Source organism: Sceloporus occidentalis, unplaced genomic scaffold, assembly GCF_023333645.1.
Source record: "Sceloporus occidentalis isolate IW3139 unplaced genomic scaffold, rSceOcc1.0.p SCAF_30, whole genome shotgun sequence".
Classification (NCBI taxonomy): Eukaryota; Metazoa; Chordata; class Lepidosauria; order Squamata; family Phrynosomatidae; genus Sceloporus; species Sceloporus occidentalis.
The window spans coordinates 10,410,936-10,434,381 of NW_028317010.1; the positions used below are offsets into that span (position 1 = coordinate 10,410,936).

The window sequence follows — 23,446 nt, forward strand, 5'->3', positions numbered from 1 at the left end:
AAGATGTTTATTTAAAGGCATTGCTCATCTGGCTTTTTTTCGTGGGGGCAACAAAGGCTTCTTAAAGAGCGCCTATCATTTGTTAACTTGTCATTTTGCAATATTTTTATGCAAAAAGTAACTTGGCTGGGCATGCTACAACTCACAATACACTTACACAGTATCAATAAGACAGTGGTGTGTTCTAGACAAGCCCAAATAGGCCAAGGGTGGCAGTCCCTCTGCTCCAAAATTGGGAGCAACCATTTACACTATGGAAGACTCTGGCTAGTCAGCACTGGCTCTATAGCATGCTCTACCTGGCACTGCTCGTTGTTATAAGCATAAAAGATCATATCCCAGCTGCAGAGGTAGGTGCAAGGGCAGTGCCCTGGGACAAGTCTTGGTGAGTGCTATACCTAAATATACCTCTTCAATAAGAGTTATCAATCAAGTAAAAAAGGCATGCTTAAGACCTGGAACTATATTGGCTTCAGTGAAAAGGGGCATAGATCGGAACGATCAAATTACATTTTGTGGTTGCAAAGTTGAATTCCCCTTCTTACACTTCACTACGAGGGGCCACCTTCAATAAACTTCTTCTGTCTGTACATACCCTACATAATCCAAATTAAATTGGTGACTACATGGCTACCTCAGGGACAACAGACTATGTGAAAGCATACAATTTGTGAGAAAGCATTTTATAACTTTACCAGGGGCATAACTAGAAACCACGGGGCCCTGGTGCGAAAATTCGACAGCTAGTCTGTGCCATCATTGCCCCTTGCCCCCTTCCAACATACAACATATGCAAACACACAAATTACACACACTTACTCACCAACACACACTACATCTCACCCCACTTACAAGCCCATGCTCACACACACAAGTACACACCCATGCTCACACACAGACACAAGTACACATCCATGCTCACACACACATACACAAAAGTACATATCCATGCTCACATACACATCCATGCTAACACACACAAGTACACATCCATGCTCTTAAACACACACACATACACACACACACGTATACACAATTACACATCCATTCATATATATATATATATATATATATATATATATATATATATATATATATATATATAAGACAGGAAGCAGGGGTCGCACCGTGCACCCTGTAGTTATGCTGGTGAACTTTATCCAAGGACCTTCGCTTTGTTGTTCCTCTTTTTTTTTAAAGTTTGGGAAATTAGTAAACTCAAATATTAGTAATCATTCTGGAAATCGAGTAAAAATCTTTTCAGTTTTCCACTAACAATCTTTGGTTGGCTATCATTTTTAACCAAGTGTGTGACCGGTGACATGTCAAAACAGGTTTATTTTCAGACAATTGGAAAATACATGGGACATCTACTTCAATATGAATCTGGGACCCCCAAAAATGCTCATTTTAATTAAATAATGAAAACATTTTTTAGGTTCAAACACTGCTTCTGTTGTCATTGATATGCTTTCAAATGTGAAAGAAACAATATTTAAAATATATAAAGCTTATGACTATAGTGACCTCACAATGTACTTGTGACCCACAGTGCATATCCCTTGATTACAGAAAACAACAAACACATTGGCTATTATCAATCCTATCCGTCATGTCCTCAATCAAGAATCAAGGGTGATATGAAGTGTAGTTTAATGAACCTGGAGGGGGTTTGACACTTTTCCCATCTCTAAATGTATAGTAGCGTTCATGTGACAAGGACATTCTGCTCCCAGGGCTTAGTTACCACATTTGAAGTGGCTGTCACTCGCTGTAAACCAATTTACAAGATATTGTCATGGCTTCCCTTTAATGTACTGTCTTCTCTTAAGATTAGCTCCTATCAGATAAAAAAAGACTAAAACAGATTGAACAGCAGCTCAAGGACTGTGCTCATTGATGTCTGACTCGGTCCTCTGTTACTGATCTTAGACGGTTCATGTAGCCTGTATCATTACATGGCTGCAGAAACACATTCTAACAATTATTGTGACGCATTGACCAATACTACAGTGTGCGTGTCATTTATTTTCTGAGCCTGGCCTTAGTGTGTCCAACTCTGTGGCATGTGTTAGCTATAGCTACATATGTAGTTGGAGGAACACATCTTTCAGATTATAAAACATGCAGTTTGCTGAGTTTTATACTATAGCTTGCCTCCATTAGTTCTGTATGGGATAGATTTGGTAGTGATTACATTTAAAAAATAATGTTCAAAACTTACCCCTCCCTTTGGTGGAGGGGAGGCCCATCCAAGCACCTTGAAAATGTCTATCCTCCCCTTGGCAATCAAAGGATTCACAACCCATGGCATAAAATGTATTTATGTATGTGTAAGTGTATGGTGTTAGAGTGAGTGGGTGTCTGTATGTGCGTGTTACATGTAGGGGCAAGACATACTGCACCCACTAACACTAGGCTTACCTCCGATCTTGGAATTGGTCCTACTTATGTGCAATTAATGTCTCTTTATTTGCATTTAAATTTGAATATTCTCTGTATTTCAGCTTGCATAATTACACAGAAATCTTCAATTATCCCATACCTTTTAGAATAAATTGATTGTCAGATCTCAAATCTGATTTGCTTAGATGAGCTGATGGAAATAGAATTGCGGAAAATATAGAAAGTAGATTTTCAATTAAGATCTAGTTTCACATTCTAGCATAGTAAGCTATATGCTCCTGGTTGATGTAAAATCAAACTCCCCCATGAGAATATTATTTAATTGAGTGCAACAAAGAACTATAGCCATTATATTTGGCTGAAAGATATACCACTTTATTTTCATATCATATGGAAAAAAACATCAATTTGTCTTCAGATGTGGCTCGTTCTTTCAGAGCAGGCACTTTATCTGTTTGAGTTTGAAGAGTAGCAGCATATTTACTGTTTTTGACAAACATCCAGCGCTCCAATGAGGCAGATGGCACACATTCTAGAAACATATTTTAATCTCTCAATCTTGATTTCTGCAGTGTTAATGTTCCTCCAAGTAGATTAATAGATTGCGTTATTTTTTAGAACTTTTATACTCTTTGTTGTTTATAATTAAAGTTAACCTCAATATTTCAGATCATAGCTAGTGAGTTTTAATTAATACACATTTTTAAAATAAATTGTAGAGGTCTTTTTTCCCTTTATTCTGTGTCACCCCGTCTGGTGTCTGTTGAAGCAGTAAACAGTTTTGGAATATGAATGAGATTGCTATTTTTGAAAACAATTTCATGTCCCAGTGAATTCCTAATCCTTTATTAGAAGCAAAGTTTCATTCTATTTATATTTAGATTTGTATTCAATGAAATTCTGCCACCAGTCCAGAGATGGAATTCCAAAGTATTAGATATTTGTTTTGTCTAAATATCTAAATGTCTATGTGTCCGAAATGCAACTTTCTGTCTTCTCAGATGTATTACTTAGACAAAGTAGCATGCATACATACATACAGCACAGGTTGATGACAGATTGATGGGACTTGGGAGTTGTAGGCTCTAGGTTCTTCAGACAATGTAGGAGAAAGTGTAATACAGGTAGACGTGATGTAGGGTTGAGGTAGGAAGACGTTAGTGGTTACATAGTTACATAGTTAGATAGGCTGAAAAAAGACATGTGTCCATCAAGTTCAGCCTTTCCTATATCTGTTAATTTGTTGCTGTTGATCCAAAAGAAGGCAAAAAAATCCCCAGTTTCGCTCTTTCCAATTTTGCACTAACCAGGGAAAAAAAAAATTCCTTCTTGACCCCAAAATAGCAGTCAGATTTCTCCTTGGATGAATAAGCTGTTTCCCCATAATTAAAGATTATATCCCCGAATATTATGTTTTTCCAAGTATCCATCCAGTTGCAGTTTAAACGTCTGTACAGACGCCGATAAAACTACCTCTGCAGGCAGAGAATTCCACATCCTTATTGTCCTTACTGTAAAAAACTCATCGCCATCTAGCCTCATGGTACTTTTATACAACGTTTCTGGCAGGAATGGTGGGTTTATGAGGGGGCTGCTCATAAGCGCACAATCTAAGGGAGTGATATGGCCAATTGAAACAAAAAGAGAGGTGAAAAGATCTAGTAGTAGGTTTCTTGTAGCAGCAATTAGGATGTATAAATAAAATTAAGAGAGGGGAGGGTGGGTTATTGTTTGGCTTCGGATGGTGGTTTGCAGGGGGCTTGGAGTGTTTCGGCAAGAGGGGAAGAGAGAGATGAATAAGAGTCAATATGTTTGGGCGGGGGTGGGGTTATGGCTGTAGGAAGCCAGAGGTGGATGAGCTTGAGACAAAGGAATGTAATTTCCCAAGGTAAACAACATTTGGCCAAAAAAGAAACAATGTCCCCAGAAACATTCATAATAATACAAAGTATGAATTAGTAAACTTGCTTGCAGATCTGGCAAAGTCCAAGTGTGGTTGAATACCTTTTTTGATTATTACAATGATTCTCTTCAGATGGTGGGATGTTGCAGGAAAGCTGCAAGAGGGGAAAGGGGAAAACCTCTAACCATGGGTCTTTATATCCTTTTACAATATCAGGGTGAAGAGAGTATCTGCTATGGCAATCTCTACAAGGATGTATGCATAGGTCTCTGCATTGTATAAAATATAATATAATTCCAGAGAGGTTCTCTCTAGTTCACATAATTAAAACACATGTTCCTGACACTCACGTTTCACTCATGCGTAATAGCATGAAAGAAAACATGAATTATACGTAGACAAAGTCTGTATTTAGAACCCATGGATAAAGGTGCCACAGAAGCCAAGAAGGCTGGGACTTAACTGTTGGCCCACCACTCCTGCCCAAGCTCTGTCTATTTGGACTGGTCACTCACGTCTCACCTATGCTTACATGGATATTTTTGTAAATTGCCCCCTGATTACCCTAAAGTCCTAGATATAGGAAAAAAAAAATATATAAAAAATGATGATTTTATTCCCTTTTTTTATATGTGAGTTCCTGTTGAAATGCTTTGTCAGGTGTATATTTTATGGCATATATGACAAATATGGTAAGACAATAAAGCATTAAATCACAAATCAAAGAAAAACACATATAGTAATACATTTACAAATCCAAGTATTCAAGGGGATTGCAGAACAGAAATATTGTTTCCCAAGATACCATCCACCCAATCAATACATACTGCTGTCACGGTAGCAAATACATCTGTTAATAAGAAAATGAATGGTGGGATTAGCAAAGCTTTACTCCAGTCATGCTGAGTTGCAGTAGCTTTATTGTTTGATTTCATACAGGCAAGTACAAAATTGGAATAAAAGTGAAAGTCTACCGGAGAGGTTAATGTTAAAGAACAGATGTTGTTCTCAGCTATACCGAAGATATACAATGATATCTCTGTAATGGGTATTAATCTATAATCTCTGAATTATTTATTTGAAAAGAATAGGGTAGGGGTTGAACAGAAGTCATTTTGGAGAACTGTAGAAATAGCAATCCACAAATCAATTTAAACTTACTAAGCAATCTTTGCGATAAGCTACATTATGGTATTGCAAGCCTGTTTTCCATTTACATGCATAAATACATTACCGTAACATTTTTTTCAGGGTAACCTAATACAATAATATGATTTTCCATGGTATGCATACCCCTAACGGCAAGTTGTTTTTTTGTGTAACACATTATTTTCTGTTACTCCAGCCATTGCATGCACTTTAATGGATATCATAGTTTTTTTTTTATTTTATTTAAAGTTTCACATAAAAACCACATAATCAATGTATCAAGTGTAAATAGGATCGTACAGATCAAGTAGTAATACAACAATTATACACTGATAAGTTGCCATCATGTATTATCGCAAAACTCAACATAAATCAGAAGGTCTATATAGCTCCTCATCTACTCCCAAAGAAAGAAAAAGAGAAAGAAGAAAAAAGGAGATATAGTTGAGAAGTCCTTTTGCATGGATGCCCCCATATGCATTTGCCCCTTTGCCCCAGCTATTTCACGTGATATACTTACTGTCAGTCAGCTCCAGTGCTGGCTTGGTAAGTTTCACAAGGGGGTTCTAATGAGACCCCCTATTTGCCAAGAATCATTAGAACATGGATGAGCCAGGGGACTGCAGCATTTTAAATGCAAATAATGCATTTTAAGTACTCATAAAGTATTGCATTTTACTTTGATGAAGCTATCAAAAAGCTGTCACTTAAAAGACACTAAACTGCTATTTTAAGCTAAAAACCTACCCAGCCAAGTACTTTGTTTTCACATTTAGGAAAATAATAAATTTTTAGCAGGCTATTTGAAAAAGGTGATCCACAATCGATAGGATTAGAATCGACTATTGTTATTCATTATTTTTGAATTATTTCACTTCTCTCCCCTTAGAATTTTAGACTCATTTCCTGTTTTATAATCTATGATAATTTTAAAATCAACTTTTATTTTGTAAATGTGGTCACTAGTAGATGTTTAGGTCCATGTTAAAATAATAAATGCTCTATCATAGCCTATGTCCTTCTTGATAGTTCTTTCATGTACAGATATTGTTACATTTGACTCTACAACACTTACAAGCAATCTGCCTAATTTTACTTTTCAATTGTCTTTTAAATCCTTTTGGTTAATATATACTGTTTTTATGTTTTATTTATTAAATGGGTATTGAAGTATTTTACGAAACTTGTAAACATGGTGTAATAACATGGTTGTTACAGGGACACTCCAGTGTCAGATAGGGTCAATTTGACTGACCTGACTTGGCTTAGGTTATTAAGGTGTACATGGAAATGCAGGCAACGTTACATTCTGCAAGCGAGAGCATCCCTTCCTCCATACATACATTTAAAAAACAAATCTTTAATCATAAAATAACTATTGGGGTCCATGGACTTCAATGAAGAGTATATACATGCATTCATCTGCAAGCAGTGACAATGTCATAATCATTTTCTTTTTAATTCTTTCTTATGGATGGCCACTTTACGTGGGCCAAATATAAGGATGTTTTTTCCATTTGTTTTCCTCTGTATTACCTTTGGGTAATAGAACTGTTATATTAATATTAGACTTTTTTAGTTTCTTCTTGATATTTTGCTAAAATAATTTGCTTACGAAACTGTCTTTTTTTCTCATCCTCTCCAATCAAGATACTGATAAAACTTTTAGAAAGTCCAATTTGTTTTTGCAATTTAGATACTTGTCAAGTGTTTTGCAATTAGCTTCACTCTATTTTGCAGTGAGGTTTCCATTTTAGATTTCATCTAATCCTGATTGCAATCTTGCTACCCTGTTTCCTTAATTCCTAAAAACACCTGTACCGTTAATCAACAAGTTCAGCTCCTGCTTGCATATCTTTTTTACATCATCAAATCAGTGTTTTTTTAGAGGTACAATGTTTGAAAATGGTGGGATGGATGTACTGATGCTTCACTAGTGTCATCAGATCTTCTAATGTTATGTGTGCACATTACTGGTGTCTGACAAATTGGGAGACGTTGCGGCAGAACACTAGGTAATGTAAGGGTGCTATCACCGAGGTGTCATTGTTTGCCTTTTTGAGGGTCTAAATCAATGATGCACCACCGCCATTCTTTTTTCTTGATTTGTGTTTGTGTCATTAAAACATTAATATGCCCCCAAGGGTCAAATATTAAAAAAATTCATGACCCCATAAAGGAGTTATTTAATGTAATATACACAGGCAATCCCAGTTAGTTACTGGTATATTTACCTTTGTAGCGTATAGGTAATTCACCAGTCGCAATTATAATAATAGTTTTATTAGAAGGTTGGTTAGAAAAATGGTTGAGAGTGTGGCAGCTCCAGTTTAACGTCGATAAATGTAAAATAATGCACTTGGGATGTACAAATCCCAAGGCGAAATATAGCACTATTCTGTCAGTCACAAGAGAAGAGCAGGACTTAGCAGTAATTATTTCTTAGGAAAGCAGGCAAAGTGTCAGAAAACGCAAGCAGGCTTCTGAGTTGTATAGCGAGGTGATTATGTCACTTTACATATCTCTGGTCAGGCCTCACCTAGAGTATTGTATGTAGTTCTGGAGACCCTGTCAGGATATTGACATTTTGGAGAGAGTTCAGAGGAGGGCTATAAGATGGTGAATGGTTGGAAGGATAAAAATTATCCAGAAAGACTAAGAGATCTCAATATGTATAGGTTGGAGCAAATTCAAATTCTATAAAATGGCATAAACATAAATGGTAGATTGATTACACAAATACAAAGGTGTCTAACATTTTATGTGCATATTATTTTTAAATAGTTAATTCATGCTATTTGGTCCTAATAATGAATTTTACCTTTTTGAGTTCTGTTAAGTTTTTGTCAATATCTTAACCACTTAACCAGCATTGGCATCATAAGTTTGGTGGCACCAAATAGAATGCCATGAACTTACCATTGGCATACATATGTAAGGGGCAGTACTTTTAAGCATGTTACTTATCATTGTGATCAATTATTGTGCTTATATACTTTTGAACATGATAGTTACATACAGTATTACTTGCAGAGCACCACTCGCATTACTGACACTGCCTCACATTTGCAAAATTCTACAATTAGAAGTCATTGCTTATTCACATACAGCTCATCAGCCCAAATGCCTGGAACCAATAATGTGGGTTGACAGGTAATGGACCAAACTTGGTTTTAGAGCTTTATTCACCATGGTAACCAAGTGACCCAAGTTTTTTATAACAATTATTATCTTTAGTTTCCCAGCTTGAAGTTCAATTAAGTTAACAGGAAAGCCATTCAGGATAATAACCTGGGGAACTTGTAGATGCTTACTATATTGTAAGCCGTCTGAGTATTCCATCTTGGCTAGGCTTGGTTGGTGAATACCCCCTTCAGCATTCTGCTAAAAGATGACTGTACTTAAACCAATGTTCTATTTTAAAACATTTGTAGATACCCACACTTTTGTTTAGTAGAATTTCAATGGGTGACCAGTTGGGAATTGGTAAAGAGATTTGTAAAATTTGATTGACTGCCTTGTTAGCTTGATGGGAAGCTGCAGAGCGCTGTGAGTCCAACCTGTTTTGTTTTTTATATCTAATTTAAAGGATTCCCTTGTTGAAGCTTTGCTGGTTTTCCAAAAACAGCTAAAGGCTAAGTTTAATGTCTTTCATTTTAAACTTGGCTGCTGATAATGTGAAATCAGTGAATTTCCTTCCAAACTACTCGAGTGTGCTACAGTAAGTTCCTATATGTGATATACACAATTTTATTTCAGCAGTGTTACAATTTATACACAAAACATTTTGCAAAACTCACACCTGCATTCTGCCAAAAAAGTAATTTTGGCAAAAATGAGTTTTCAGGCTTTTTAATCCTCCCTGGCTTCTGTTTCATGTGGGTTTTTTAATACACAGTAATCAGCTGATTAGCTCCTTCTGTTCCCATGGCTTGCCAAATTTTGTCGGTAAGGGTGCAATTAACATATTTCCGTGTGTGTCATATCTGCAGTATACTTATGAAGGGTCATATTTACTGAGCAGCACTGGGCCAAAATACATTGATCAGTATCTGGGTAGGTACACTATTTCAAGATAATTTGGGAAAGGAATTTGTAATTATATTGCGACAGTGTTGAATAAAGAACATTATAAATACCTGTATACACTATAATTATAACCAGTATTGAAATCAATGGATGGAATTCAGAAAGGGGTTGCTTAATTAGATACAAGTCCAAAATAAGTTCCAATCCAAGAGTTTAAAGCGTGGCTTGTGAGAAGGAATCTGCACAACTTTATATCAATTATTATTATTATTATTATTTTTTTTTTTTCATGTAATGATTTGTTTTGTGTGAACTACATGGGTACTATTTAATATCACTTTCACTACCTTTCTGTAAGCTTTTTAGATGGCGTGATGTTGATTTTTTTATGCTGTTTTGTTTTAGATCACAAAATACAAATTGTTTTAGTTATGTGCTTATTTTTGCAACAGTCTCTTCACATTCATCTTTTGTCAACATGTTACGCAACTGCTATTTCATGATTAACCACCCTTGCTAGAACAATACAAAATCAGTAGATATTGTTACTCCAAATCTGTGATTTTATAGAAACTGGAAAATAAACTCTAATTTGTAAAGGTCCTATAGCTCTAAGACTTGACAAGAAACTGGATTTGTTTTTCTCAAGGATGAAAACAGAAATTGGTAAAACAGAAATTTAACATATACCCTGTGCAGACACAGGGTATATGTTAAAAGGTATATACAGTGTTTTCTAAGCTTCATATGATTATCAACAGGACCCGTGTCAAAGTAGGGGACCTTGTAATGGGCTGTAGTAAGCGTTATAGGGGTGTGCATAATTAATAACTCCCTAAATTTCTTATAATGAGGTGCCCCAACGTGGTATCCTGCAAGGTATGGGAGCTTCATACGCATATAGGAGCCCTACTAACCCCAAAAAATGTTTACAGCAAAACAATCATAGGTGACCATCATCAGATGCACAGCACCTTATAGGCTGACAGGGAAGACGAGACAGGAATTGCTTTAGGAGTTAGTGGAAAACACGTAGGAGAGCAATAAGACATCACTGAAAACACCCTGGTGAGTCTACATGTAGAAAGGAATAGATTTCCATGGCTGATGTAGCTAAGCGCAAATGATACAAATATCCCCTTGTCCCTAAATATGTACCTATAGTATTGATATTAATAATGTCAATGACACATGGGTGGAACTAATGGAGCAATGGGAGAAGATGAAGGCAGGGGCAAGCAGGGAAGGTAGATCTAGCCATTCTAGCTTGTCTATTGCATTATCCCTATAAAAGCTTTAAGCAACTGTATGGAGTACATTGTGGGGAGCCCGGTCTTGCCCACCTACCTATCTATACATGCCTACATGTGTACCCCTTTATACATGACTGGAAAATTTTCTTTCTAGAATGTCATTTTGAATGGATCTATAAATATCGAATATTTAGATTAATGTGCTCATTTTTACATATGTGCACGATTAATAATTTTGTAGTGGATGCATTATTATTTTAGTTATTTGTTATTAAAAAAGTTTGAAAGTCCTGCTAATTCTATAGGATCTGTTAATACATTCCACTCTTATTGGATATTGTTATATTTAGAGCGATAGCCTGGAGCCACACAATACTATTTTATATGTCTTTGTTCTGAAGAAATAACCCGGTAAACTAGCCATTCTTCAAAAGTAAGTGTAAATGAAACATTAACTCTCAAATGCTGTTTGATTTTATTGGAGAGCTAGTATAAAATTCTATGGCTTCCTTCGGTCTGATAACTAAAACAGTTTCTGAAAACATGAAAACAGTTGATTTCAATGTTATAATAGAGTCAAAGAAATCATTATAGAAAGCACAAATTGTGTGCTACATAATCCCCCTAAGGAGTGCGATATTAACTTCTTAACTGTTATATTGATGGCTATACAGAGATACTGTAAGTAATATAACATTTTCACTAGGGATCAGGACAGATGATCATAAGCTTTATTCTGGCTCTGTTTTTACCAACAATTAAAGTTCTAATTATTAAGCTGAAGAGGAAAGAGCGCGTTAGTGAATGAGAATTCGGCACGGGAGCACATTGAACTACATTATTAGATCCGCATGCATTATTCAGATTTTCCTTTACAGAAAATAAGATCCTCATGAACTGCTAGCATCACTGGTATGGAGTATTGGCCATTGGTTTACACTTATTATGTTCTTCCTACTATGTGGGGATCTCATCATGTCTGGTTGATTTGATACTTTCACATCCCTAAAACAACAATAGTGCGTAATGTAATGTGTAAACCACAAAAAAATGTGTTAGCAACATGTATTGTTTGTTTTCTTAATGTCTTACTCAGCTGCAGTACATACATAAATCAGTAGTGCGCAAATAAAATTGTTCTAAAAGGTAAAATAGGAGTATAATCAGGGAGAACTTTCTTCAAACATTTTAATATAACATCATATATGTTACTACAGAGAACTGTCTTTTGAGGATTTTTTAAATATTTTTTTATGGGCATTCGTATGTCTTGTTTCCAGAAGGACAGAGGAACATTTTAAAAAAGTAAGGGTCCATCATCATGGCGAAGGTATTAGAAGTTACCATTAGACCACATGTATGTTCTATATTTTGTTGTTCTGGATTTCTGGTTTGTGTGCTGTTTTTCCAATTTGTGTAGTTAATGTAGTTAAATAGCTTCAAATGAAAAGTGTTTAGTAGCTTGAAGTTAAGCTGCGTATCTAGTATAGGTGATAGGTAGATGGGCTCAGTAAGAAGTTGATCGCATATGTCAGGACAAAGGTCCACTTTCATTATTAAGAAAAATACATTCTTCTGAATAAAATGGTAGCTTTAAGATACCACATAATATCTAGACTATATTGAACAATACAGAAGTAAGATAAGATTTTGCATATCTTGTCAACTCCACAAGTGCATAGATTGATGGCAGGTGTCACCCATCGTACAGTATATGTTGCTTCATGTGACAGAATGTCTCTCCACATATCCATAGACTTGTCTTCTCAGAATTAAATGAATATAAAAAGTGTATGAATATTAAATGTTATATATATATATATATATATATATATATAAAGTGCAAATATTAAATATAATATATACATATATGTATATATACATTTATAGAATGTATATATATATATATATTAAAAGTATATAAATATTAAACGTTATATATAATAATATTAAATATAATATATATACACATATATGTATGTATACTATTTATATAGTGTGTGTATATATGTATGTATGTATAAAAAGTATATAAATATGATATTAAATGAAAATAAAAAGTGTAGTATATCCAGAAAAAAGCAGAAAAATGAGTCTGCTAATTAACAGCAACTGGTCATCATTATCACAAAATATAAATGCTCAGTACCATGGAACAAAACAACTTTAACGTGAAAATCATGTCAAAGAAGTTATTTTTAAACGTCTATAAGCCTAAAAGTTTTTTCAAGGCATGGAATGAATGTGTCAACTGAACATTATTTGGTCATGTATTCTATCTAATAACTGCTTTTAAACTAAATTGCCTTTTTCTGACTGTAAAGGTAGGTTTTTGTATAACACACAGTGTATATAGAAAGCCATGCTAATTATAGTTCAAAAGCAAGAAACCACAAAGGCTGCTGGACGTAAGAATAAATTTGCGATTATTCTAGATAGTGTTTTAGAGTTCAGTATTCAATCTTTTTTCAACTTGCATATCTCATGTATTATTCTCTTTAAATAAAGGCACAGGCATATATACCATTTTCTTCACTTACACAAGAACGTGTAAGTGTAATAGACTTGGGTCATTTGAATAGCACAAAGGTAGGTTCTCCACGTGATGTCCCACTGGGTATTCAAGCAGGTGCATTGGCAGACTGCACACCTTGAAGTCCTGTTCTTTTCCAATTAATGTTCTGACATAATGGTTTTTTTTTCTGGCTTGCCGTGTAAAGCTCATATTAAGTATCTGTCACTGTGCGGTAATGAATGTTTTCCTGCTCAGTAACGAACCTCCTGGACTGTTCTGTGCACAGCAGTCTGGAGGAATTATATTTCAGAAAAAAATGCTCTTGACGATTATGAGCCTTTCTGGATGATGGCTTTTTGTTGCACACATTATTCATTCATATAGAGTGTATCTGATAGAATGTATCAGATGTTCAGGATATTTCCCAAAGAGCGTAGCCAAAAAGAAAACATTTATTATGTATTATTATATATTACAGATTAGTATTGGTAAGATAAAAAAATTATCTCGCCATCGTACTACGCATACATGCTACATACTACTGCAAAAGGTCTGGATAGATTTTAATTATGCACAGTAAATAAGGTGAGATGACATTTAAAAACTCCAGTGCTATTTGTGCTTGTGAAAAGTTACCTTTCACCACTATTACCAATATCACAATGTAAAGATCTTCTTAGAAAAATTAATACTTTATCAATGGTGTTTCATGTACAGATGGGTATTGGCCACTGGTTGCCATACTCTCTGTCTCCTGTTTTGTTGGACTACATCTCTCCTAATTTACTGGCTAATGATAATGTGCATAATTGCCGGGACCAGACTGGGGGGTAAAATGGGCCATGACATTTTAAAGCCAGGAGCCCATTGATCACAGATCTGGAGTCACCTGCCGAATACATGTGGCTGTGGATGACACTTTCATGTCAACCTAGATGTGGACACAAGGCATTGGCGCCATGTGCCTAACGGCCAGTTCAGGCGTGATTATAGCCTAATAGTGACTGGAACGCTACAGTTTAGTTACATCTGGTCCAAAACAACACTTCTATGTAACAGCATTTTCTTTTGTAAGTATGGATGATTTGAAATGGATTGATAAATTGTGTTATATTTCTAAATGGCGGTTTAGGCACACATTTGATAAATATAAATAATATGATTGGATAAAATATGTTTATTGTTTCAATATAATTTACAGTGAGGTTTTTTTCTTGATTAAGAAATATTAGCTACAATGAAAGATATTGTATGAAAACGTTTAAAATCTATAATAATGTTAGCTGTAACTTTGTTTTTCTTCTGATTGAACTTCAGGTCTGTATTGTTCAGAAGAAGGACACTGAAACCATGTATGCCATGAAGTATATGAACAAACACCAGTGCATAGAACGAGACGAAGTCCGGAACGTGTTCAGGGAATTAGAGATCCTGCAAGAAATTGAACATGTTTTCTTAGTCAATCTATGGTAAGCGTATTATTGTTCATAAAATGAATAAAGATGGCCCAATTTTCTGGCAAGACACAAGGCTCTATCCCACAAATCTGCAAGTTTTTTATCCTTTTAACTCACATTAACTTAACTCTCCTGTAGTCGAGTTTATGTGAGTAAAGTGTTTGTAAGTGCAAATAGTTGGTAATAGTGAATATTTAGTTTGGACTTGTTATTTTACCTGTTTAATTAATAGATCTCCATGGAATGGAGGTGGAGTATGCCTGTGGAAGGTCCTGTATGTGTTGAATTGTCTGCACATTTGCCAATCATTTTTATATATTATGTTTCAACATTACATTTTATCATCAGTTTTAGGACAGAGCATTATATGTAGCATTCGTAACCCACAAGGAGACGTAACAGTAATAGATTTTATAGGCTCATAAAACATCAGCCTTGTTTATAGCCAACAACTATGCGTCTTCTGTGTTGCAGGTATTCATTCCAAGATGAGGAAGACATGTTTATGGTGGTAGATTTACTTTTGGGAGGTGATCTTCGTTATCATCTCCAACAAAATGTCCAGTTTACAGAAGAGACTGTTAAAATGTATGTTTGTGAAATGGCTTTAGCTCTGGACTACTTAAGGAGTCAACATATAATCCATAGGTATATGTTTTATATAAATATGTGTATTTGCCTGGAGTTAATGCTTCCAGTTGTTTTTGGTACTAAATCCACTTTCATTATTTTTGTTTAATTGTAATTTTAGCATTGGAAGCAACAAATTACATATCATATCAAATGTAAATTTACTTATTGGTGTTAGTGCTATTCTATGGGATTTACTTCCATGACTGTGTGACTCTTTGAATATCTGGGTGAGTTGTTTAGAAGCACGCTCGCTCTAATATAGTTATAGTTCACACACTCACCCACCTACCTGTTCCATCTTATGACAGCCCCTTTCCCACTATGGATAGGGAAGACCTTGGCCACTGATCTGACAATGTTCCTGGGTGTAGTCATGGCCCATATTTTTGCCTCTTAAAATATCAACTCAATAGAAGCACAGAATCATTATACAGATAAAAACGGAGGACAAAACCATTTGAATCATTAGTAATTAGTTTGGTTTTATGTGAAAAATACTCAACATATTTGTTGTATTACTACATGCCTTCCACTTCTATGGGAAAGCTTGGTAGCTATGACTCTTTAAGAAACTATCTCTATTTTGCAAAGTAACAAATTCTCTTTCAACTATATTTTTTGTTTGATTTTGTTCTAATATTTAGTCTCGGTTGTCAATCTTTATCTACACTGTGAATTGCTTTTAGTTCTGCTCGTTGAAAGTGTCTTGTACTGTACCAGCAAGCATATGGTGTGTGTGCTGAGGCCAATGTTTTTTATCTGTTTTAGAGACGTCAAACCAGACAACATTCTTCTTGATGAGCAAGGTTAGCAAACTAAAGAGCTCTGCTTGTTTTACATACTCTCTGGTGGGATTATATTTGCATACATTAACAGTAAACCAGCTAATGATGTTTTTTTCATACATTTCTGCTGTATTTGTAATGTTATGTGTAACTTTAGACTAAGCTAAACAAAACACTTGTGAGCACAAACCCTCATCTTACATGTAATATTAACCAAAATTTCAGCAGCATGTTTTAGCTTGTTTTTGTAATGTTTTTTGGTACACAGATTTTTGGGTATTAAAAACATTTTTGTGGGGCAGTGCCTTTTGGCTGCCATCCCACCTTGAAGACCTAGAAGATCTGTCCCTCCCTTGGTTGCGACCAGAGAGGGAAGAAAATGCTACAGTGGGGAGTGCAACCCCAGAAAAACCTGGTATCTCTGTGGCCCGATCACTTTGGAGCATCGCTGTTCCACATTTTTAAATGGTGGGACGTGTGAGGCACATTGGGCTTCATGGGGAAAAAAATTAGAGGTCTGGGATTGTTGGCTTCCTTGTGCACTAGAATATTATCCTTTTATCCTAGTATGCTAACGGTGATGTTTATGTATCTCCTGTTATTAAGATGCTGGTTTTGTTTTTTTGTAAAGGAGGGCTAATTTTTCTTTGTGCTCATTTTGAGTTCTTTCCAAGTGTAATGTTGAGCCCAAATATAGTTTTTTTTTTTCTCACTTAATGGAGGTCACTATAAAAAATATTGATTCTCATGTTCTTTTGTGAAGGCATTTTGGGGACTGAGTAAGTTCATGATTATTAATTAAACATGTAATTAATTACCTTTTTTTATCAGTGATATTTGAGGCGTTCTTCAGTTATTACATAATTACATAATTCTACATTTAAAAAAGATGTGACTATTACATTAATAATGGCATCATAACATATAGAGTTTTGCTGGCCCAACTGTGAAGTATACAGCAGTTTCTGGCACCTGATGGAATGGGTGACCAAGGGTATGCTACATAACATTTCTGTTAGACACACTTGAAATTTACAAGTATGTTAGAAAAATAACGCAAACTTTGGGTAAACTTGAAGAAGATTAGTTCTCCCAGTGCAAACCGTTGCCTTCATTGAAATTCCCATGACACAATGGCACTCTCCAAGCTCTGTGGTAGCGCAGAACCTGCCAGAAGGGCTCAATCATTAGTACATTTTGACAGCTTTGTGTATTGATTAATGTCCCGGCGTCATAAGTTTGATTTATGGCTGAAAGAACCGCTGTCAGTTATGAAAAGCAGCACAAGTGAACCGAGTATATCCACTCCCAAAAGCATTCAGCATATGTCTAACAGTGTCATTGTACCAACTACATAGTATCACCTTCGTTTGGCATTAGGCCTGTATGTAAGAAAAATAAATGTAGGATGTGTATAATGCAAATAAGAAAAAAAAATGGAGGTTGTGTATATTAGGATTGTATGGCCTGATGTAAATTTGAACTAATTCCCCGGCTTCCGCTTTGCTATCGTATTCTGTTTTAACAGTGTTTTGGCATTGCCTTGTAACTAGAGTGTTCTGAATAAGTAATTGGATTTTGCTTATTAAAAGCTCTATCTTTCCTGACTCTTCAGAACATCCCTTTTTCCTCCCCTCTCCTCAGGCCACACTCATCTTACAGATTTTAATGTTGCCACAATAATCAAAGATGGAGAAAGAGCTACGGCATTAGCTGGGACCAAACCGTACATGGGTAAGAAAAAAAAATAGGAGATATAATATGTGTTGGTTAAATGAAAAAGAAATGATGTCATAAACTAGATTTCTTTTGTATTAACTTCATGTCTTATATTCCTTATTTGACTGGATATCATCTAGATGGTTTTCGTTGTTTTTATTTTACGTGCATTACATTTATCTAAAGTCAGACAGAGGAAATAGGGAAAACACAATCAGTATTATTTCATTAGTGCGGTAAGTATGGCAGACCTTGGCATGTTTACAGTTTTGTCCTAGTCAGCGGCCTTTATTTAATAAGTCATTCATGGAGCTGGCTAATTTACCTTGCGCTCTATTTTGTATCTGAATCGTGCATTTTACCAGTGCTCAGTCATTTGTAGCTAATGTGCTATGCATTATTCAAATGGAACATTTTGTTTTTACTGATCTGAGGTTAGCCTTTGACGTTAAAGGGAACCATCGATAAAGTAAAAATAAAATGCACATCTTTTTTTCTGTACGGTTAAGAGAACACTATTCCTTCAAAAGATATTTAAAAAAAAACTAAAAACAATTGTATATATGTATATATATATATATATATATATATATATATATATATATATATATATATATATATATATATATATAGACATCTTATGTGTTATGTGCGGTATGGGTGCATTATGTTGTGTACAGAACACCAAACATGCATTTTGAAAATATTTTGGTTATTGCTGTAGATTTTTTTTATGAATAGTCCTTCTTATGGAAAAAAAAACAGTCAGAAACATGGGTGCCACGAAATAGAAAGCTTGCCAAGTGAGCTGCGTAAGCATTTGTATTTGTATACCTGTTGAGCCAGATCTGGTATAATTAAGACTGTACTCATTCATTTTAGTGGTAGACAACAGGGAAGGGCTAACTGTTAACACCCTTATGTGCCATTCTGGGCAAAAAAAGCTTGAGGCCCAGGTCCCAAGCACTTCATAGGGGCCAACAACAGCTTTCTCCTGTCCCTGACTAAAGTGGATGGAGAGAAAGACAAAGGGGTTGATATAGGAAAATAAGGAATTGATGATGTTGGGGTTCTTAGATGAAGGGGCTTAAAAGAAAGGAGAGTCCAAAGGTTTGTGTGTTTGGGGGGCTTTTCATGGGTCCACAAACAAGAAGAGGTTTGCAAAGGACCCTGTAACTATAAACATGCTAGGTCTGCTTAGTCTGCTAAGTAGTATATAGTATGTTTTAGAAATAAGAAAAACGTTTTCAGTGTTCGCTGTATTATTTCTCAATCACTATTTTATCAAATGCAAAAATATCCATTTATGTATTCCCATACACCACTGTTTTATAGAAGAAAACACTTTTCATTGGATAGCAAACTAAACAGCAGCCTTGGATCCAGAATGCATTCATAAGCGGAGTGACTCATGCCCCCGTTTATATTAAAATGCCTGTATTTACGTTGTACCTATAATAACCTTGGAACCAGATAAAAGCAATAAAAACATGCAAAACATTACAGAGTGATAAATGAAACTACCGGTAGCTCTGTACATTCTACCTAAAGCATTGGTTACAGATTTATATACTTCAGGCTGCATTTATCTGCAAAAATCTATACAAATCTGGGTCCAGACCGTCACATGCACTTAATGCAGATATTACCTATAGAAATATCTTTTTATATCTTTATGATCTATGTTGGTGTAAATATCAAATATTATTAAAGCGCATTCTGACGTTTCTCATTTAAGCTCCAGAAATCTTTCAGTCATTTGTCAATGGAGGAACCGGTTACTCCTTCGAGGTTGATTGGTGGTCATTAGGAATAATGGCATATGAATTACTCCGAGGATGGGTACGACATTTTTCCCGCTAAAGTAAATTTATTCTATTGAAAAAAATGTTGAACTATGCAAGTTTTATTTACTGATACTGTAATGTGATATTCTTTCCACAGAGGCCGTATGACATCCATTCAACTAACCCTGTAGAAACCTTAGTTCAGTTATTTAGCACAGTTACTGTCCAGTATTCGTCGGTCTGGTCAAAAGACATGATTGGTTTGTTACGGAAGGTAATTTTGTTTTCATCCTCTTTGCATAAAATAATTCTTCTAGAGTCTTTAATATATTTCACAGCAGAATATATAATATTGAATGTCATTTATATATCTTTTTTTGCCGATCAGTCATCCTGTATATATGGCTTATACAGGATGACTGATCAGCAATCACCTATTCTTTTATCCCGACATGATATGCCCAGCCTCATGCTCATGACAGCGCGGCATGTTAGTTGCAGCAAATGTTTTATTAATGAAAATGTTACATGCATAGCTGTGTATCTTTTTCCATGGATCTACCTCAATTCTTGGATGCTCCAGAACACATCTACTATTCTCTTTCCCTTTTTTAATATATTCTTTGATGTTGCCGAGTATCACATTTTACAGGCTGATTTTTTTATTCTATTTAAATGCATATAAAAATTCTATAAAAATGCTGCCTTTGCCACATGAATGCACTGGCAGTTGTGTGTTTATGTGGTCTGCTTACTGCCCTAGGCCTGCTCCAGGGTAATGGCCCACAATCTACCAGCAGTGGCTCAACTCCGTTGTGTCACACTCCCTCCATACTTAGAGCTGGGATATCCATGCACTCCACTCAACGGAACATGCAGCACAAGTAATGGACACCACTGAAGCTGTACTGGCAAAGCGCAGACCCCCATTGTATAAATGGGCCAGTTATAAGAGATCAGAGATCTTCAAAACCAACCCATTGAGAAGCATCTCATCGAGAAACCTCAATAGGACCGTCGCCCTGGATAGTGCAGCACAGGAGCTGCCATCTCCCCAGAGTTGCCGCCCGAGGCCATAATACATACTTGAATGACATGGTGAAGCAAAAATGGCAATATAGAATCTGAGTGAGAGGGTGAGAGGTAGGGGGAAATTTAAAAAGAAAATTTGGAGCTTTCTCCTTTATGTTTGTTTGGGGACCTTTCATTTTTTGGCAATTCATATAAATTAACGAAATTTGAATTTTTTTTTGCTAAAATTAAAGATTGCACAATAACACTCATTATTAACATGCAATCACTGTGCCTTGCTGATCTATGTGTTATCTATATCACTCCCTTAACTGACCCATTGTGTCCCCCATTTTTTACACAAAATGTAAAGGGCAAGTTAGCAGCATATGCTGCAAGTTATTACAGAGCCATCGTGTTTGTATTTTGCCCTGGGTAATTGCTGCAAAACTTAATTTACTACTGTAATAATATCCTTGGGCAATATTTTTTAGGTAGTTCCTGCAAACATCTCAGAGAAGTCTAAGCATTTGTTTTAAGCTATTCAGCAGAACTTTCAGCACCGCTTCCATTAATAAAATGTACACTTGAGGCACTGTTTGAAAACCCAAACAACTTTGAAATTGAGTTCTCTAAAAGCCGAAAATAACTGGTTTTACGGTACATGATTGAAACATAAAATACAATATTTTGGCAACCTGCTGGGAGGCGTCTGTCTAAAATTGCTGTGGCCGTCAGTCTTTACACTTTGTGACAAAGTAACAATAAATGCTCTTCTTCAGAGCCAACAAAACCATTTTCTATAAGTTTTCATATTCTGTGCACCCTGTGGTTTTTATTTTCTGATACCTGTCGAACAAAACAAACCTGAATTGGTTTAGAAATGGAGAAGCTTTTATACAGAAATGGACAAAGAATATATGTAGTAGGGGAAACACATTTTAGGGAGAAAATGCATGGTTTAATATCTTTCATTGCTATGCGTTCAGAAGTTGATTTCTAGTGCCATCTACTGGTCAAAAGCAAAGTCTGCAAATACCTGCCGGGGCATATACATTGCCATCACTGTTTTATTGCTATTCTATCTTCGCGCTAACTCATGGATTATTGTATTCTAATGTAACATGTTTATGTTTTCAAATTACATACCAAAAGCCAAAAATAGTGGTTACAATGTAAGACAATGGTAGTAAAAGATATTTAGTTTCCATTTGTAAATAGGATTATTGTGCAAGATTACATGCTGAGAATAATGTTGTTTTTGAAATGTCCTTCAAGCACAATATATTTTTCGTCATTGCAAATACATGCTACAGTGTATAGTAGCTTATCCAGGACTGTGGATCTCAGACTATTCAACATATGATCCTGCAATAATGATACATTAAAAAAAAACAAGTGATTGAGGTAACTAGGTTGCTGACTGCTGAATATGTGTTTGGACTATGAGGTTTATTCACTAAAGGGAGAGTTGCAGGAGAGTTTACGGGAAAATGGTGCGTTTGGTTCCTTCACTATACATTATGAGGATCCAACCCCAATGAACGTCTGCTGCAGGAAGAGCTTGGCAGGCCCTGTATAATGCATAGCTAAATTAGTGAGATTTTCTCACCAGGGCAGTACTGGCAATGGGAGGGGTCCTGGCACTTTAAGGCCAGTGGCCACCTGATGATGTATGGCTATGCATGGTCGCTCAGATGGCCAGTCTAGACCCAGTCCTCACCCTTTGAATTTTGCATTCTAGAGTTAAGTGGCATAAGTGGGAACTTAGCATTTTGATGTTTTCTGTTTCAGTAGAATGAATTTAATGCATATTTTGAAATGTGGTTTATTCTAGTTATTGACTGTGAACCCTGAGCATCGCTGTTCTTGCCTCCTGGATATCCAAACGTCAACATACCTAGTAGATATTGTCTGGGAAGATATTTTAGAGAAGAAAGTGGAACCAGGGTTTGTTCCAAATGTAAGTGAACCTTTTGTCCTTAGACCATTAAATACCCAATATCTTGTTAGATTAAATCACCACTTGTTAATAAAGAAAAATGCTTTTTAAACAAGGATGCATTGTTTGCTTTCTTATATGTAATATGACTCCGATAATTCATTGTAAAGTATCTGAAGAACCATTGGTGACGTTTAGTTATTAGAAAATAAATATCATTGGATTTCAGCTATGGAAATAATTCAATTTACTAAGAGCTTTTAAATGTGGACAGGTAAATGCATATGTTATGCTAAATAATTTGTGTGTGTGTATATCTATCTATCTATCTATCTATATATATCTATATCTATCTCTATCTCTATCTCTATATATATATATATATATATATATATATACACTATTTAGATCTCACAATTGTAACAATAGATTTTTCTCTTGGTAGCATGCGTACATATTTCTTTTTTGTATTTTATTTTATAGAAAGGCCGGTTACATTGTGATCCTACATTTGAACTTGAAGAGATGATATTAGAGTCAAGACCACTGCATAAGAAGAAAAAGAGACTTGCAAAGAATAAATCCAGGGATAACAGCAAAGATAGTTCCCAGTCTGTAAGTCCACTTCTCCTGAAAGTCAATTCAGCTTCCTCCTCTGCAAGTTCTTGTGAGAGGGATGCATTGTCAGTAGCAAACCCGTGAAGAATATTAAAAGCTACATTAGTAAGTTAACTGAATTGCTACTATGTTCAAGATGGTACAACATATCATGCAAGGGTTCAATGAGGTGCTGGTATGGAAAAGGTGAATAAAAACCATAGTTACTATGCAGGATTGTTAATATATAACCATCTGCC

The 23,446-nt window shown here is 35.5% G+C and overlaps 1 protein-coding gene across 1 annotated transcript in view; it reads left to right on the forward strand.

Annotated features, from left to right (window-relative positions):
- LOC149299034 (serine/threonine-protein kinase 32C-like) overlaps nt 1-23,446 on the forward strand; it is an 84,386-nt gene that overhangs the window by 59,870 nt on the left and 1,070 nt on the right. Inside the window, exons 3-10 of the mRNA XM_089486835.1 lie at nt 14,573-14,724; nt 15,187-15,360; nt 16,114-16,151; nt 17,775-17,864; nt 19,588-19,691; nt 19,794-19,910; nt 22,485-22,610; nt 23,073-23,204. Coding sequence (XP_089342961.1) covers nt 14,573-14,724; nt 15,187-15,360; nt 16,114-16,151; nt 17,775-17,864; nt 19,588-19,691; nt 19,794-19,910; nt 22,485-22,610; nt 23,073-23,204 — 933 coding nt within the window. The remainder of the gene's footprint in view (nt 1-14,572; nt 14,725-15,186; nt 15,361-16,113; nt 16,152-17,774; nt 17,865-19,587; nt 19,692-19,793; nt 19,911-22,484; nt 22,611-23,072; nt 23,205-23,446) is intronic.